The 19306-nt window shown below is 40.5% G+C and overlaps 1 protein-coding gene and 1 long non-coding RNA gene across 2 annotated transcripts in view; one reads left to right on the forward strand and one right to left on the reverse strand.

Moving 5' to 3' along the window:
- The window catches only part of SLC1A3 (solute carrier family 1 member 3), a 79714-nt gene that overhangs the window by 10738 nt on the left and 49670 nt on the right, over window positions 1-19306 (reverse strand). Inside the window, exons 4-6 of the mRNA XM_003981454.6 lie at window positions 7404-7608; window positions 4510-4552; window positions 1023-1315 (exon numbers count right to left, since the gene is read on the reverse strand). Coding sequence (XP_003981503.1) covers window positions 1023-1315; window positions 4510-4552; window positions 7404-7608 — 541 coding nt within the window. The remainder of the gene's footprint in view (window positions 1-1022; window positions 1316-4509; window positions 4553-7403; window positions 7609-19306) is intronic.
- LOC123380244 lies at window positions 11469-18271 on the forward strand. Its single transcript, XR_006585784.1, has 4 exons — window positions 11469-11588; window positions 12398-12442; window positions 12566-12641; window positions 14392-18271. It is a non-coding gene; the product is annotated as an uncharacterized LOC123380244 (long non-coding RNA).

Consider the following 19306-nt stretch of genomic DNA (forward strand, 5'->3'; position numbering starts at 1 on the left):
TCTTAGAAATGGATGCCTCCGTCCCTCCAGTGCCAAGAAGGAGTCTGGATTAAAAATAAAGGCCAAAGGGAAAGCAACCCCTACATGAGGCCTAAACCAATCAAACGGTTCTCTCCCAGCTGGCGAGAATTTACTTTCCAAGGTCAATGTTCCTTTGCAGATTTAGTGTTTTCATTTGTACCCTACTCTCAACTTTATTTGAAGGAAGTTTTGTTATAAACTCTGGATTGGCATTCTATAATGCTTCCCATGAGTCCTCCAGGCGGTGCACCAAATTGCCATTTGATGTCTCTTTCTTAGGGCTGAAACGGAGGAGAGGCAATCTCACTTTTTCTGAAGGTCAAGGGGCCTCTATGTTTGCTTTTCCCTCCACTGGGAATGCTCTTCCCCTGGCACTTTGAATGGCTAGCTTCTCCTCGGTCAGATCTTAGCAACAAACTCACCTCCTCAGAGGCCTTTGTGAACCATTCAAACCATCCAAGGCAAATTTTATGCTTCTTCCCCAGTTGCCTTTTATCATATCAGATCACACAAAAAAAATTTTCTGTTTTATTTATTTTTTCACAGTATTTGTTACTAAAGCACATGGTGGATTTGTGTGTTTATTTTCTATGTCCCTTAAAAGAATATAAGCTCTAGGACATCCTCGTCTGTTTTCTTCATTGCTATGTCCAGAGTACCTGGCATTATATGCTTGGCATATAGTAGACACTTAATGAACATATATTGAATAGATATAGACTAAATAGATATAAAATGAAGGAATGAGGAATGGGATCCCATCAGCACCGGAGTGAAGAAGTAGACACCTTTCAAAAACAAGGAAGCAAACTTATTAAGAGAGGCTTGCAGACAGGTTCAAGGCCACTACAGGCACAGGAAATCATTGATTTTCTTGTGTTTACCCACGTGGAATTGTTGCAATTGGCTATCCTGCCTGGTGGCATCTTCCTCAGTACAGAACACATGTTGATGGTAATAAGCATCTGGATACAGCATATGTAGCCAATGGAAATACGTACCACATTATCACTGCTACCAATCTCATGATGGCTTCGTTAAGAGAATCAAAGAACTCTCTCAGGGCTTGCCCCTGCTCTTTCATGTTTCCAATCACAAATCCAAAGCACATGGAGAAGACAACTAGTCCAAGGGCATTGACCCCATTCACAGACCCTGGAACTGGGACCAGCTCCTCTGTGATCCTTGTAAGAGTCTCCATGGCCTCCGACACATTGTTTATCACGGCGCTCACGAGTGTTTCATTGGACTGGATGGGCACTTTAAAGCTTCTCTTCTCATAGTTGGTTTTAAACTTTAAAAGAAAAGGCACAACAGGGATTAACGGTGATTTTTGTTTTCTGTTTTTAACTTTTCTGTTGTCCAAATTTTCTATAATCATATACAATACCTTGCATTCAGAGAATAGTGTTATAGAAGGTATCTATCATCTATCCATCTAATCTGTGACAAACCCCTACCAGTTCCTCAGCACAGACAGACACACACGCACTCAAATAAAAAGCATATCTTAACAGGAAAGAGGTATCTGGCTGAAGACGTTGAAGTAGGGTTTTTTTTTTTAAACCCTAATAAAATGACTATAATGGGCTTTTAAGAACTATAAATCCAAACATTCACAATAGTCCCTTTACTGTCTATAGGATCATGCTATGGGATCATGGACAAATCACTGAACATCCTTCAGCTCATGTTCTGCAGCTGTGAAACAGAAAGAACTGTGGTGGTTCTACCTCACAGGGTTGTTGTGATGATCAAATTGAGCAGAATATATGAGAACATCTTGTAAATTTTAAAGTACTACACTACTATTGGCTAATGGTGCTCAATAACAAAACCCTTTAGGGACTAGACTTAGCTGGGGATTTCATTAAATAGTAAAATTTTTAAATCCCATATGCACCCCAATGTTTATAGCAGCATTATTTACAATAGCCAAATTATAAAAGCAGCCCATGTGACTGTTTACTGATGAATGGATAAAGAAGATGTGGGGTACATATATACAATGGAATATTACTCAACCATAAAAAGAATGAAATCTTGCTCTTTGCAACAACATGGATGGAGCTAGAGGGTATAATGCTAGGTGACATAAGTCAGTCAGAGAAAGGCAAATACCATATGATTTTATTCATACGTGGAATTTAAGAAACAAAATAAATGAACAAAGGGAAAAGAGAGAGAGAGAGAGAGAAAGAAACCAAGAGACAGACTCTTAACTATGGAGAACAAACTGGTGGTTACCAGAGGGGAGGTAGGTGGGAGGACAGATTAAATAGGTGATGGGAATTAAAGAGAGAATTTATCATGATGAGCATTGAATAATGTATAGAATTGTTGAATCACTATGTTGTATACCTGAAACTAATAAACACTGTATGTTAACTAAACTGGAATTAAGTTAAAAACTTAACAAAATTTAAAACAATTTAAAAATTCCCCAACAAAGGTCTTCTAGGCACTTCTGATAATATTATTCTTAAGAATAGATGTTTCATTAATAGCTGAGGATGACAACCTAACTCTCAGGTCAATAAAGGAATTTCTCTTCGTATTCAAGATATGGTGTTTTCCCAATAGCTTCTGCATAGATGCCCCAGACAGAAGATGTGAGCATATGATTGTGACCATATAAAACAATTAAGCCCATCCATCTATGATTTTAATGAGAGCAGAATTCCTGGCCTTTGTGTTGATGGTAGTCAAGGATCAGGGAGAGTAATAATGTATGGATGTTGACTGGTTCTCACAGCTGTACATGAAGTGCTGGGCCATTTCTCTACCAAGAGTGAATGGGAGACTTTTTTGTCCAATAGGAAACCACTATTCTCAAACAAGGACGGCCAGCTGTCAATACTGGGGACACATCTCTGAACAACCAGTGATACTGCTTGTAATTCTAAGTAACAAAGAAACTGGCCCTTTTTGGTGTCCTATTCCCGTCAACTCTCAAATCTCTATTTCATCAGGATGCCTATGCATTTTATGGATTGTCTAGGGTAGATTTCCAATCCTGGTTAGCCTTTCCTAAGCCTCCAAGTCTTTCCCCTTAGACCCAGTTTGTAGCCTACAGAAATAGCAACCTCGTTTGCATTCTGGCCTAAGACAAATAGATCTGGGAAGATACTTTTGCTTCCCTTTCAAAATCCTGTAAATGCAATCCCAAACCAAATACAATAAATCTGCTTAAGTCTGCACTTTTCCTGGTGCTGCTAGAAATCAGCATTTTTGATGTTGTCCAGTGCCAGCTGACTAACTGGAATAGTCAGCCCCATGGTGCTGGGGTTGGCTTGTTGGATTGAAAGGGGTTTATTATTTATGATTATTGTTGGTTTTGAATAAAGAAAGTTCGATTTGGGCTTCTTAAACTTTTTTTTAAGGAAAGGATTCTGTTTGAATCTTGCAGCGTGTGCACACATTACCTATTAAAAATAGTCAACAAAAATTTTAAAAAGTGGGGGGACAAAGGGTGACTTGTATGTGTAAAATTTAGTCCTCCACAAGGCTGGGGTTTTATTTTGTTTGTTTTACAGATAGGGTTAGGGAATTACAACTAGGGTCAAGTAACACCATCTGGAGAAATGTTTTGGAACTATTATTTAACCCAGAATGTCTAAGTGTTTTCCTTTTAATGTTTTGGGCCACAAAGCTTTTTTTATTCAGGTGAAGTTAGAATGAACTTTAATCCCTAGCAGCAAAGTATATTTGTATCCACAACACAGACAGCCAAGAACTGTTTGGATATGGGCGAAAAGGAAAAGGAACTGGACCTCACTATAGCCTCCAGGGAGGTGTCTCAAACCTTTCCAGGAAGCAGAATGTAGGAGCAGAAAGAGGATAGAATTTGGAGTCAGCACAGTAGGTTTGGATTCTGGATCTACCATTTATTACTTGTAAGATCTTGTGCCTATTAGACCATCCTGAATTATCATGGACGAGTTTCCTCATCAATGAAATGAAGACAATGATACCCATCATATTCATGTGAGGACTGCATATAACATTAGTGCTTGGCACATAGAATCCATAAGGCTCTTAGGAGACTTTAAAAAAAACAACCCATTCACTTTTTACATTAAACCCAGAAACTTGAATAATCTCTCTAATGTTTAAAGCAAATTGTAAATGTATTTTCCACTAGAATTTGTTTGCTTGGTGGGCTTTTGTGTGTGGAATGTGGGGACAAGAAGAGGGAGGGAGTCTCCTGATTGGCCTTTTTAACAATTAACAGAGACTCGATGAGCTATTCGTATGCGACACATTTAGTACCTGGTAACTAATAAGCCTTTAGTACAGGGTAAGACCTCCCCACACCCTACAAATCCCCCAGAAAACCCTAGTGCTTTCCATCTGGTTGGCAAAAGAGTGTTTCTTACTGCAGAGAAATGGAAAAAAAAATAAAACAAAATGGATAAGGAGGTCCCACTCTGTTTGGTATGCCAAAGAGGAATTTCAAAAGCGAATTAGTGGCTATAGAGTGTTTACCTGTTTAAAGCAGGCTTCCACCAGATTTGGAGGGAACATATTCCTGCAAAGAAAATAATGGTCACTTGAAAAAGTTCTCAAATAATAAGTTTGTTTCTTAAACACTTTTTCATTGTGTCTAAGGTAAAGATTGTTTTGAACTAAGTAGCATATGGGAAAAAAAGAAAGGTGTTGGTGAATTTTATGTCTTGTCATGGGACATATGGTCATCCCTAAGTGGGGCCCATGTAGTTCATATTTTCCAGGGAAATCTCAAATTCAACTCCTCTGTCCTTTTGTCAGACAATGGGATTTTTCACTTCATCATTGTATCTTCAAATCCCGCTCCCAGGAAGAACCAAAGTGAGAATGGAAACAGCTTTGGCTACACATGTTCTGGTAAACTGAGGTATTATCGAATAGTGGCCATTTTGGTTTTGTGCCATGTGTCCAGGGACTGAATGTTCTGAATCATATGCCATGGTCAGACTGCTGAATTTTGTTCTCTACAGAGTCCTCCCAAAGGCCCTCTGGGGGATGGGATATTTACTCTGAATTACTGGAGCTTCTGAGGCTCCTTGGTAACCAACAGGGAGATGGCCCACAAAACTTAAACTTGTGGTACATGTGGCAAAGTTTGTCACTTTCTCAGAGCAGTGTTTGAGTTCATGGTAGAGTTCAAGGGACAACGATCTAGCCGGAGAGTCTCTAACCAGCTGTGTGACCTTGGCCAAGTCACTGCACCTATTCAGGTTTTAGTTGATTTATCTGTTGAAGAGGAGACTGGATTAAACTATCATTCGGACTCCAAGGTTGAAGACTGTGGGAGGAGACATGGCCCAGGCAGTTGCAGAGCCCGAGATCCCAGCAGTTGTGTGCTATCAAAGTCATATTTTAAGGTTAAAAACTCTAGTCCCTTTCTTCTTACTGCCTAGACCATCCTATTTGCTTTTCCTTCCTATCTATGCTCTGTGAGTCTGTTTTTATAAATCTTGATAGAAATGTGGGTTTGGGAGATTTCAGGAAAAATGCCCAAGCCAAGTGACTGGGTGGGGATAGGTTAGTCATATACCTGCCTACCAGTGGGGCGGGCAAGGAGAGGCAGAAACACACAGCATTCAGATGGATCAACCAGAATTGAGATGACAAGATCCCAATTCTTTAAACAAGGAGTAGAAATTATACAGAAAGAGAATATAATAAAATACTCCTAACCTACCTAATGGTAAAGTTCATGAAAAAGTGGTGAAAAGCCTTAATTAATTTTCTGAACTAAATACAATCATAGCTATCAGGTAACAACTTGGTATAAAATAATGTTATATAGGATGGCTTCTTACCTTCAGATAATTGTGATTAACTCCTAGAAAGGGCTTTTAAGAAGAGGATCTATGGGGCTGGGTTGTTCTTACAAACAGATGGTACAAAGTCATTCATGGTAGAAATTCAGAAGTGCTGCTGAAGAGAGCCTTTGTTGCTCAAATCTCTGCTAAATCTACCTGCCACAGAGCCATCCCTTGAGATGGCATGTGAAATCAAGTCCCTAGGAAGACTTTCTTTCAGATGATCAACGGGCAACCCTTTGGGGTAGGCATCTAGGGTTGGTAAACCAGTCACTTTGTAAGAAAGTTGTATAGTAGGGAGGAAAGGGCCAGGTTTGGGGAGGATAGGTTGGGAAGGCTACATGGTGGAGGAATGCCAAGCAGGTGGGAAATATAGAGGCCTGTGCTGGGGTATCTTCCATTTGTCTTTCTAGACCCACTCTCCATCCTGCTCTGTACTCTGGGAGTCTGGCCCCTTGGGTTGTAGCGCGTGGGCTCTCTTGCCTTCCGGCTTCCTTTTGGGTTTGTACAGTGGGATGTGCCGACAGATGACAGGGCAGTGGGACATGGAAGTGGATATGCACATTCTTCAGCTCTCTCTTTGACAGGTTGGGCAGCAGTGCTCTCCCTCTAAATTAGAGCTATTATTCTTGTCACAGGGCCTTTTCCCAAGACCACAGCTCTTCCTGAATTCCTCCCTTTGCCCCTCAGAGCTGGGGTGGCAACAAAACACCTTCCTATTGCCTTCAGTCCCCTGGTGCCTTACCACCCCTTGTAGGCTCCCTTAACCCTGTCTGTACCTTTGCAAAGCCCTCTCAGGGATCCTTTTGAATATGCAATATGCTTCCAGCCAGGATCTGACTGATGCAAGCGAAGGTGTGTAGAGAGAACAAACAGGAAGGTGTCAGGATCAAACCTTGGTTTACTTCACAGTTCTGTGTGAGATGACTCTGCCATCAAGTCCCTTTCAAGAATCAGATAAGACTTATTTGCAATCGGTGTATGGTTTATATACAAAACAATGCCAAAGAAGCCACCCTTTAATCTTTTCTTGCTGCTCTGCCAAATCCTTTCTTCATAAATGGTATAAAAGGAAAACCTTAGAACAAGTATGACCAGATGATCTTTAAAGTCCCTTCTGGACAGAAATTGTTGTGTATAATGGATGATGATACAGATGACAAATTCTAAAGTAGAAGAGTCCAATCCACAGGCTATACTTGAACACAAGCAAACCTTAAACAGCAAAACTGGAAAAAAGTAGGGTAAGGCTTATTAATATTCCAAGGTAAGTGGCACAGCTGAAAGGAGAACCGAGGGATCAGAGAACAGACTGATCAGTGATCAGTGAATCCTCAAAACAGGGCACTCAAAATCTATATCCTCTCTCTGTTCTTCTCACCTCTTTCCCATTAGATCAGAAAATAGAAATTTACTTTAATTTCTATTAGAAAGAAGTAAAGATGTGACCTTCATTGCAAAGCCCAGCAAGGCTGGTTCAGTTAGACACCTGTTTTGTGGTTTGATTAGCTCCCCCAAATGAGGGGTTGGGTGGTCAAAACATACCCAAAGGATGAGCTTGCAAGGACGTACCTGATCAGGTCCAGGAAGGCGTCCGCAGCTGTCACTTGTACAATTTTGCCTTCTCTGTGCATATTTTCCTTTGTGCCTTTCCCGGGGTGGATGATGATGACAATGATTATGCCAATCACCACGGCAATGATGGTCGTAGTCATGTAATAGACTACAGCTCGCATTCCCATCTTCCCTGACGCCTTACTATCTAGGGCCGCCATTCCTGGTGAAGGCAAACAGAAGGAGATTTTCAGGAAGTCAGTCCAAGGAATTCTCCAGTGGAAGGTAACGGGAACAGTATTTCCTTCTATACCCCCCTGCCCTCATTCCAGCCGGCAATGGGATTTTACATAAGTTATGAGAACTTGGCATCATTTTTAGTCAAGGCATCATAAAAGGTGAAAAAAAAAAGCGCCATAGAATAGCTAGTCATCAGCTGTGTCAGCAAACACCTGATCACCCTTTTCTTGCCTCAAGAGTTGATTTCACATGGCTCTCTAATAATATGAAAAGGACCTTAAATTGTCTCCTACGTTATTACTGGATGGGGAGGCTATGAGTGTACATAGCGAATAGCGTGTGTGTATCTGTAGATGAAGAGTTACTTAGAAAAATTTTCTGGCAGGATAACTTGAGCATATTTCAACTCACTGTGGTGTCTCGCAAGGATTAACTGGCACTAAATATTCTTCCAAGAATTATTATTTTATATAAGTACTTGGGAGCTCTTTTTTGATGTCTTTATGCAAAATTGAAGCCATTATTCTGATCACCTACTAACTTAGCTTCAACTTGCATTTAAATTAGACATTATGTAATAAAGCCAAAGTTCTCAAACAGTTTCTCTGTGGTTTCATTTCATTTCATCTCATCAAAATTACAAAAAAAAAAATTTTTTTTTTTATTTTGGTAGGGTTCTTCTCATGTTTCCACCTCATCCCCTGGGCATGGAGTACCTCATCTCATGTTAAACATCTTCACCCCCCTATTTTCAGGACATTCTTCAAAGTCTACCTCAGGTGAGGTGTTATCCTAGGTAAAAAAGGAGGCGTGACTTTCAAGATTTCCCTTACTACTCTAGCAAATGGAACACATCTTAATGCCTCTTGGATGGAAAAAAATTGGAAATGATACAAACCCCTCAGAAGATTAGATTATAATAATATGAGCTCTTCTGTTTCATTAGCTATTTCCCCACTTTTCTTCTTTCTTTCCCCTCCTGAATCGCACTAAAACTCTAAAATCCAATTATAGTACAATCCAATTATAATGAATTGGGACTATTTTCTTTACTATTTAAAATTGTGTTTTTATAAATTGTATTAAAAGGTTATACTGTATCCTAATGATCAGTATCAGATTCTAATAGTGGTTCAATCTTTAGGTAGTGACCCTGTTCATACCAACATATTTAGAGTAAGGTAAAGTATTGGAAAAAATAGTATCCACAGTTGCCAGATAACTGGCTGGGTTTGCCCAAAAAAACATGATAGAATGGTAATGAGCTGATGTGGGAATTGAGGCCAGAGCTTTCAATTTATAATTTCATTTGTATTTGAACCCTGTCATTCATAATAAACACTTATTATTATGCTTATGATACGTTCTTATTTTTAACAACAGCCTGTAACACAGATTTAAAAACACTTAAGTGACTGTCTCAGGTCTTAGTTAACAACAAATAAAATGGAGTGGGAACTTGAACTTTGCTTTTATGTAAATAATCTTCCTGTACTTTTTGCCTCTGAGAAAACCACTTGCAGCTCCCACAAACAACAAGGCCAACTTTGGCTTTAATGCATGAATTTAACTTCTCCTCCCCATGCATTTCAAGAAACCCAGGGCTGAGTATCCATTTATTGGGATGATGCCACTTCAACACTTTCACCAACCTTCAAAATGGGCCAATCTGTTCTCAAAGTGTCCCGTCCCACCATTTTCATCCTCAGGTCTGAATCACATCTCAAATATTTTGGCTTCCTGTGCCTGCAATAATTTCTCTCAGAAGGGGCCTGCTCTCTTGCCCATTATAGCCTGAGCTTGTCACCACTGAAGCCTGAAATTCTTCTGCAGCAAGTGGTGTGGGCACAATAGGCCGGATATCTCTGCTAGGGGGTACCAGGCAGCAGTATTTTCTTCCTCTGAGATGCTTTCTTTCCCTCTTGCCTTCTATTCTGTAGTGCTGTTCCGTTCTCACGCCAACGCTTCTCTGACGTTCCTGCCCACTATTCCCGACCTATAGCTATTCAGAGAGAGCGCTAAGTGGTCAAGGCAGAGCACTGGAAACCAAAGTGGCAAACAAAGGAGGGGGCTTAAATCTCCCTCCCTCCCACCATGGGGTAGGGATTGAAGTTATCCCGGAATCCACAGCTACAAGGCTATCAACTCAAAGAAATGAGTATTATTTATAGGATTTTTTTTCATTTAAAAATGAAAACCAATATAAAAGTATTTTCTCCATACTTTTAAATTCTGAAATAGCTGAAGACAACCACCAAGGCATTTTTTTAGCAGTGAGCCCAGAAGGAGAATCCACAGTCAAATGAGAGGCCTCACCCATCTCTGTATATTGACCCTTTTCCTTTGAAAGAGGATAAAGCAACAGCTGCTATTATTTCAGCCAAGGAAAGAGGGTTGTGTATGTGTTGGGGTGAGGGGAGTGTCTTCATTAGCTGATTCTCCAGGTAGGTCCTTTCCCAAAAGGGGGCTTGGCCTTCCCACTTCTACCCCTGGTCCTCCATCTCCTCCTCACCACCCACCAGCCCTGACCATTCCCCTTCCCCTGAGACAGGCTTGTAAAACTAAAGGGGACTGGGGACAAGGCCACACACCATCAGGAGGGCAAAAGTAGGACGGATGTGGACAGTGTGCCACACGCAGGGAATAGCCCCGATACTGGTGGAACCAGGAAAATGGAGGACGAGCTCTGGAAGACAAAACCCAATATGGGCAGTGTCACTCTTTCTCTCCTTTACCCAAACTCTGTGACCATCTCTGTTCCCCAGCCTCCTGAAATCTGAGACAAAGCTCTACATCAGAGACTATACGCACATGTCAGATCATCTGGGGGCAAGGGTAAAGTACTAAATCACTTTGTAGAAAAGGAAACTCTGGCAGGAAGTGCCCTACATGTTTGGAAAGGGAAAGTTTTAACTGAACCTTGTCACTTCAAAATATGTGGAAGTAAAAGGCACCAGGGCAAGGGAGACAGGAGGTCACTCAGGTATGTAGGTACTGATGGGACTGTGTTACAACAACTATGCGTTTGTCTAAACATACATTTGAGAAACGCATTCCTGAGCAAGTAGTAAAGATAATGATCTCAACTGGTCTCTTTTTCTTCATTAGAGCTGGGTTTAGCTAAACCAGACCCATTCAAGACATCTTTACATCTTTATTATGAATGGCAATTCTGCCATCAGAATTGAGACCTTCTTGAAACCCAAGAAATACTATATCGTATAATTGCTACAAGCCCCATGACTGGGCTTCTTATGATAAAGACGTGTTTGTTATGTTTATATGCTTTATATATTTTGAATTCACTTTGGTGCTAATTCACTAACTTACTCACAAAACCCCACCCCCAATCAATGGCAGATATTCATCTAATTTCATGTCAACTCTATGTTGTAGATGTCATTGATATCATTCCGAAGGTAAAGATACAGGAGGTCAGAGAAATTAAGTAACTTGTCCAGTGTTGCATAACTAGTAAATGGCAGTAGTAGAATTCGAACCCACACTCCCAAGGGATCACTCTTTCCACTATACCTCTCTTCTTATGGACAAGCGAGGAGTCACCCACATTTCGTTTGCTTGTTATCCATGCTAGCTTTCTCTAACTCTCTTGCATCTGGGTTCAATGTTGAGATGAGCCAACTGGCTGGAGGAAAATTCTGTGGAGGTAGGTAACTGTGGAGACACTCTGGCACGTTACTCGGCATTCCCTACCTTAAGAGGAAGTGGGTGACACTGGTCACGGAAGGACTAGCTAGAGAATTAATCAATTAGTACACATTTCTCACCATTCCTAGAAAAGCAGCCAAGAACATGTTCTAATGGAATGTGAAGGGTCATGGATACTTGCTGGCTGTGGGTATGTGAATCTTATTTTCCTTTCTAAAAACCAGCCCATCAAGAATCAGCCATCAAGATAGCAATCCATTGATCATTTCTGCCCATTACATGTTCACCAATGAGGTAAGCATCTAAAAGGGATCAAACGAGGGGCTCCTGGGTGGCTCACTCAGTTGGGGGTCCTACTCTTGATTTCAGCTCTGGTTGTGATATCACGGTTCAGTTCGTGAGTTTGAGCCCCGCACTGCACTCTGCACTGATGGCTCAGGGCCTGCTTGGGATTCTCTCTCACCTCTCTCTCTGCCCCTCCTCCTGCTCGAGCTCTCTCTCAAAATAAATAAATGAACACTTAAAAAAATAAAAGAGATCAAATAAGATGTTTTTTAGAATGTAGAAGATTAAGACTTTGCTTCAGATACCTGAGTATTTTAGGCAGCAGTCACTTTGAACAGAGGAAGGAAGAAAAGAGTTTCTTAATGCAAATAGGTAAATACGCATTTACCTCTTTGTTTATAAAGACAGTCTTTTGGTAATCAGTTAACATTAACAAACATGCACCAAATTCATGGTTTTGGGGGATGGAGGGGGGAGGGAGTGTTTCATAAATATGTATGTGGAACTCTATACGTCTATGTTGTAAATTAGATTTCTTTTGGTATATTATTTGGTATGACTTCTTGGATAAATGAAGTATGTATAAAGCCAAGTATAAAGGATAACGTATAAATAATGTCAATTCTCAAGGCTCTATTATTTGCACGGATTTTATTCTCCCATCTGCTAAAAATCTGTGTCTTATCCATTCATGTGTCTTTTTATACTGCCCCCCAATAACTCCTGTCTCTGCTTTTAAAAACTGAAATTTAAGGAAGAAGACTTCTGTGATGAATTGTCTTACTACTCATTCTCATGGTGTTTCATTGTTCTTCCAGGGCTGCTGGATCAGGCCCAGAAAGAACGGAAGAGGCTGGGGGATGGTAAGTGCTGATTCAGGAATATTGTCTGTTTCAGTTTTTATTTTATTTTAGATGCACTCCTTCTCCACAGTGGGCTTCTCAAATACTCATCTAATGAAAGCCGCCTGTTCTCCATCCTCCTAGAATTTCAAAATGGGCACACTTACAACAAGGAAACCAAGGATGAGCTCCAGCATGTACCACAGTCATTAGACTAAAGGTGATGGATTGTTAATAAGAAAGTTAAATTCTAAGAGCACAATATACTTCATATTTATAGATTGAAAAATGATCTCTTGTGTCATAAAGCAGCCACCCACTGCTGGAGCAGGGGCACGCTGGAACCCTCTGAAAGGAGAGTGAGCAAAAGGGTCCAAAAGCTCAGAGGAAAGGCAGGGAGGAGGTTGGCGGGGGCAGGGAGTAAGGATAAAGTAAATCATTTTAAATCTAAAACTATGTTAAATTTTTCTTCCCTAAAGTATTTCCTTCTGGCCCCTTTACAGACTAGTTTGTTGAAAAAAAAAGTAAAGTTCTACGATTCTATAGGTTCTGGGACAAAAGAATCTTTAAAAGAATCTTTAAAGAATCTTTAAAAAGTAAAAAGTTAAAAGTAAAGTTCTACGATTCTACAGGTTCTGGGACAAAGAATCTTTAAAAGAATCTTTAAAAAGTCTTTTTTTTTTTTTTTTTTTTCTAATAAAAGGTTAGAAAAGGTTGGTAATGATTGTATCACAATTTTGAATCACAACCAGTAAGTAACTAAACAATAGTTCAAACTGCTTAAGGCCAACCTCAGGTATTTTGGAAACATATTCTTTTTTAAAAAAAATTATAGCTCAGTGATTAAGAGGTTAGGCTTTCATGTGAGAAGACCTGGATTTCACTTCTGGCTCTGGTAGCATATGACCTCTGTAAGCCTCTGTAAGCCTCAGTTTCCTCAACTGTAGTATGGGAATAATGAAAGCTCCCTTACTGGATTTTCATTGGCATTAAAGGGACTTCCATATTGAAAGCACTTAGCATAGTGCCTGGCACATAGTAAGGACTCAACAAATGTTAGCTGCTATTATTAATTAAGCTTATAAGTAATAAGCAATCTATTCCCTAAGTATTATTTGCTCTCTCTAAGTCTCTATTTCATCTAGGCAAGAAGCTAATAATATTTGTAAAATTTGCAAGCTTAGGGAAAACTTATATAAAGAATCCAGACAAAGCAGCTTCTTGATAAATGCTAGTTATGATCATTATGTGTCTTTCTCTACAAGAATTTTAGTACCACGAAGGCAGAACCATCTGTTTTATTCACTGATGTAGCCTCAGTGCCTAGAACAGTGCCTGCACTGGAAGGTATCCCATAAATACTCGAATAATCATTCTTATCACTGTTAGTGTTGTTATGCTGGGTAGCGGCCACACACATTTTTTTTTTTTTTTTAAACATTTAGGTTAGGTTACTGTGACTTACAAGTACTAAAGTTGCTTTTTGTTTAAAATACTCTGTAATTCTGATTCATCAATTTTAGTTTCTCTTCCCCCAACTAATCCAAAATAATGAGGTTCATTCTATCTTGAAGAGGGAGAGACAGATCTGGTGGGGAAAGAGTGGCTGAGTGCTTCATTTCCAGAACTGGGGGGTCATTCACAGCAAGGTGTCCCTGGGATGGTCAGGAAGGTGGAAGGCTGGCACACCTCTACTATTCACTACCAGGAGCACCCTTCCTCTTTCCCTTCCTCTCCCACTCCTATATAATTTTCCATCTTTTACTAACATGATGCAGTCTTGCAGAGGAGCCTAGATAAGTAACTGCTGAAGTCCTATCTGTCCACATGTTAACAGAACAACGAGTGAATAAAGTGAAAACATAAACATAGAAAAGGGAATGGAAGAGAGAGATGGGGTCTGACAAGTGCTAATGATGCAGGTCATGAAATCAATTCAGTGGGTTATGACTCGTATTTTTTTCCAATAGTGAAAGAAGACAGAATAGAAAATATTAAAGGTGTCGCCTGTGATAAAGCTAAGTATTATTTTGTGGATCTTTTTTCAGCTGTGTGTGTGTGTGTGTGTGTGTGTGTGGCCAGGTCCCAATATAAAATACATTTGTATCTTTTCTTCCTGTTTTTTTGAAGGGGGCACCCAAATAGGAATAGATTTGTATTTTATTTGTAGGTTCTAGTAAAAAAAAAAAAAAAGTAGCTTCCAAACATTGGTAGATGCCCCCATTCAGTTAATAGTAGACGTTTAAAAAAGGAGTCAGGACTCCGTCGTTGTCATCTTCACTTCCTATGACCTTGGGCTGCCCACAGCACCCAAAAATGTATGTCATCTTGCTAGTGGAGACGAAGGAGACGAGGGTGCTGATCTCTAACATACAGTTGAAATGAACAGAAATTCTGCAGACGTTGTTAAGAAGGGGACATTTTTGAGAAGAGATTTAGCTTCATGCAACTTTGAGCAAAGAGGCATTTACTTTCCTCGGTGATTCTTAGTGAAGAAGAGTCAAACCACCTCTATAAGCAGCTGAGAACAATTTTGTGAAATTCACAGTCAAGTAAATCACAAGTATCTTCCCAGGGGTTTCCACCTTGGCCAAAGTTTCCTTCCCACGTAGCTGTTCATAATATCACAAAACTTCATATTTCATTCACCTATAATACCACTTCATTTTATGAGGTTATATTGCATGAGAATGACAAGGAAGCTTCTTTACAAATTTATTGCTTGTGATGGCATATAATTTGTCAGGCAAATTGATTTTTAATTCGACCCTTAAAACTGTCAACGAAAGTCTTTCTTCGAGTTCTACAGTTTACTAGTAAAATGAAGTGTGGAAAGGCAAAAGGGAAACGTTCTATTCTGAAAGATGGGTAAAGAGTAAACTCAAAGGAACAGACAATATTATTTAGTGGAAGAAAAAGTCACACAAATCAACTTTTATCCCCAGTCTTCTAGGACTAAGCAGCCATCCCTTTCCTCTGGCTATAGTCATCCTCTGAAAATGAACTTTCATACGGGGAAGCAGTGAGGGGAAATTGAGACCCAGCTTTCACTGCTGCTACCTCCAATATCAAAGGCCTTCCAGTGGCCTCCTTGACCTCTGGTTGGGAATACTTCTCCTGGATTACCAGCTGGTGAGGTCCTCTGAGTGGTCAAGGTCGCTCTTCTCTACACTAGCCTTAACCATCCACCAGACTCTCATTACAGCCTAGCACAGCCCTGTGATCATTCCAGTGACACGGTCTGCCGGGGAACCTGCCATGGGGACTTCCTCTCTCTCTCAGCAAGGTTTTAAGAAAACCTCTGAAGAGCCAGCTCTGAGATTCACTTCTCACAGGCCCACAAGCTGCCGGCACAAGACCCACTGAGAGGTGATTTAGATACCCATTTACCCTTCACATTAGCCCATCCTTTGCTCACGATATTGGAATGTGCTGCACAATATGCTTTTCTGAAGAGGAACCAGGGAGTAATTCATCTTCTTTATGTGTGCTAAGCAGAGCAAGAGGGAGAGGCGAGCAGGACCCATGATGAGCTGGGGAGTAGTGATTAGTAACAGCTGACAGCCTCAGACCAAGACCCTTTCTTTGGTTACCTCATTGTAACAGCCGAGCACAAAGGAATGATTGTCTTCTCGCCAAGATTTAGAAACCCAGGACCACAGAAAATAGCAGCTAAAAGAAAAAGCATGGGTTGGGCCATGGAGACAAGGGGCTGATCAGACCAACTCCTGGTTATACCTATGAAGCTTGGCTTTGAAAAGAAACCTCTGTCATGTACAAAGATGTGCCAACATGCAGTCAGCCATCAACAGCACCCACCAGGACCACTTATGTGACCAGGGAAAGTAGGTGACTTCCCTCACAGTAGAAAGAGTGTGTGGAGAGCAGCAAATTACTTCAGCTTAATGACAGGAAGTTCTTTGAGGGCCAGAGCTCCAGCCCCTTCTGCCTTTTCCCCAGAAGAATCATGATTTACAACCAATCACTAGATGACTAGCTTGCAATTTCCAAAGCAGCCTCTTTGCTTTGAATTACTGGCTGTGGAAAAGACCTTTATGTCCTGTGTCCCATGCGACTTTCTTCGGAAGATGATGGTCAAGACAGCATGTTTCCCTGCTGGCAGAATGCTGAGTGGGACTAAACTCCACAACTGGGCCAGACTCGTTCAAAGTTAATCAAAAGGCATCTCAAGCTGACTGCAGAACATGTCAGGCTCAAGGGGTTCCCTTTCTTCCCACGGAAGGCCTGTCCCTCACAGAAGAAAAGGAATTGAAAGCCGCATGGAAATTGAAAGCAACATATGGACGTTAAAAACCAGTTCGACCTGGCCCAGCTTCCCAGAACAGTTGAGGCAGGAGTGTGTCTCCACCCGCTGAAATGAGGTTGGGAAGCAGCAGAGATTCCTGGGGCCAAAGGAGCCATACCCACAGTTGCAACTTGACATCCATCCCATTCCTTGCCATGAAAAGATTCTGGAATCATCACCACTCTGAGAACTTGGAAATGGACCGAGGTTAAGTTTGTTTATTGAAACTGAAATGAACATATTCTAAAAAAGATACATTTCTTATATATAAAAAAAGAAATAATTAAGAATAAAATGTGTTCACTTTAGCTATTCTCGAAATTAAATCTAGGATGTAGGACCTTATATACTATATACAAGAATAAATTTTCAAAAATTTCAGTCCATGTTCTGGCCAGTTAAAAGAATGTGACAGTTAAGTCTTTCGGGACAGAGCTGGGGTTGAACAGAGAAGGAAGAGAAAATTATGGAGACAAGGGGTGGAGAGAATGACAGAAGGAGAGAAGAGAGAAAGACGAGAAGGGAGACCACCAAGCAGAGAAGCATGGGATGGAGAAAAAGTTCAGTAGGTGCTTTATCTCAGTCAGCATATTTCTTGGGCAGTGGCCAACACACCCCTTTTCAGTTCTGATTAATTTTCTCAGCATTTAAAACTTCATCAGTTGTTCTTATCTAATCTATAAAGGAATAGTCGCACCCAAGGAGGGGGAGATTATGCTCCCGGCTACCTGACCTAAACAATAAAGCAGTATCACTTCACCCAGTGAAAAAGACTGTGGCAAACTCTAGAATGGGTTGGCTTCCCTTACATCTGCCTTAAGTATAGTAAGAGCACAGTCTCTCCTTGAAACAGGAAAAGCTGCATTTTTGCCCCCAGGGCCAAGGGCGACAATGGAACTGAATTATTCCCGATCTATTCCACCAGCAGTGGTGCAAGACTTTTGCAGCTTTTCCCTTCTACAAAAGGGAGTTGTTTCTGCATATTCTACCTTAGTTTTGCAACCTTGGTACATAGTTTCTGTGTGCTTCTCAGTTTCATATGATGTTTTTTAAAGAGGTATTTAGAAATTCCCACACGTTCTCCAAAGAAAATTAGGGGCAGCCCCTTCCATCTAACTCCACTTATCCTGAATAGACTTCAGGGATATCCAGGAGGGTGCAGAGACAGGGAGTGGAGATGGTGTGTGGTTGATTTGGCACTGATGTTGCATGGATTGGATTGTAAAAATTATTCTTTAACTTGGAAAATGAGGATAGGGTGGGTAACAATGCAGTTGCCAGTGTTTGGAAAAAACAACTACTGGATGGGTCATTGAGTAAGATCTGGTAACATTAGATGGCAAAAAACAAAACACAAAAACAAAAACAAACGAACAAAAAACACAGAGAGAGGGGAGAGTGAACTGGCAACATTGTTAAAAAGGGGGATGAGATAAAATATTTATAAATAAGGTAAGCGAAAGCAAAGTGAAAAACTGAATTCAATATGGGAAGTCTGGGTGGCTCAATTGGTTAAGCACCCAACTCCTGATTTCGGCTCAGGTCGTGATCTCACGGTTCGTGATTTCAAGCCCCATGTTGGGCTCTGCTTGAACAGTGTGGAGACTGGGATTCTCTCTCTTTCTCTCTCTCTCTCCCACTGCCTCTCTCCCTCCCTCCCTCTCAAAATAAATAAATAAACTTAAAAAAAAAGCTGAATTCAAATGAATGATTTCAAATGAATGATTCAAATAGCTACCATGGCCCCATCGCAAATAATGGAAAGAGGTAGCAAGGCAGTGAAGTTATAGTAAGGATAGTAAGGGTATAGTAAGGATAACTTGATCTCACCACCAGGACCATGGTGATCATGCCTGAAAGACCAAGACCTGAGCTGAAGTCAAGAGTTGGATGCTTAACTGACTGAGCCACCCATGCGCCCCATCTTGCTTCTTTTAAAAGTGGCTATAGTCATTGCTTCTACAATTAAAAAAATTTCACTTATTCATGCATTTATTCAACTTTTATGAAGGACCTTCTCAATACTCTGGCCAAAGGCATGATTGATAGGGTCCTCATGCATTTTAGTAGACGTAAAATTTTAAAATATATTTTTGTGAAACAGCCCTGAACAAGTAAAATGCATAAATTATCCAGCAGAATGATTTGGAATGGAATTGGGAGGAAAACGGGGAAATCTGTTGGTACGTATTAGAAGGAAATGGTTGTAATAAACTCCGGAGTTTGTTTGCTTTGAATCCTGGCTCTATCACCTGTGACTGGTCAAGATATGTAACCTCTCAGTGTCTTAGTAAATGAAGGATAATAATGGTATTTACTTCCCAGGGTCATTCCAAGGAATAAATGAGTTTGATGTACGATGCCTTAGAAAGATATCTGACACATATAAGTTAGCCACGATGATGATGACGCATATGTTTTTGTTTTATAAAAATATTTTTAACTCTGAAGGGTTCCTTGGAACATGACTATAAAATGTGAGAACTTCATCAGTAAAATCAGACCCCATCCTGCTAGGCACCTGCTAAGTGCTTTATCTCATTAAATCCTCCCAAACCTGCAAGGTTAATAATGGTCAT

This window comes from Felis catus, chromosome A1 (assembly GCF_018350175.1).
Source record: "Felis catus isolate Fca126 chromosome A1, F.catus_Fca126_mat1.0, whole genome shotgun sequence".
Taxonomy (NCBI): domain Eukaryota; kingdom Metazoa; phylum Chordata; class Mammalia; order Carnivora; family Felidae; genus Felis; species Felis catus.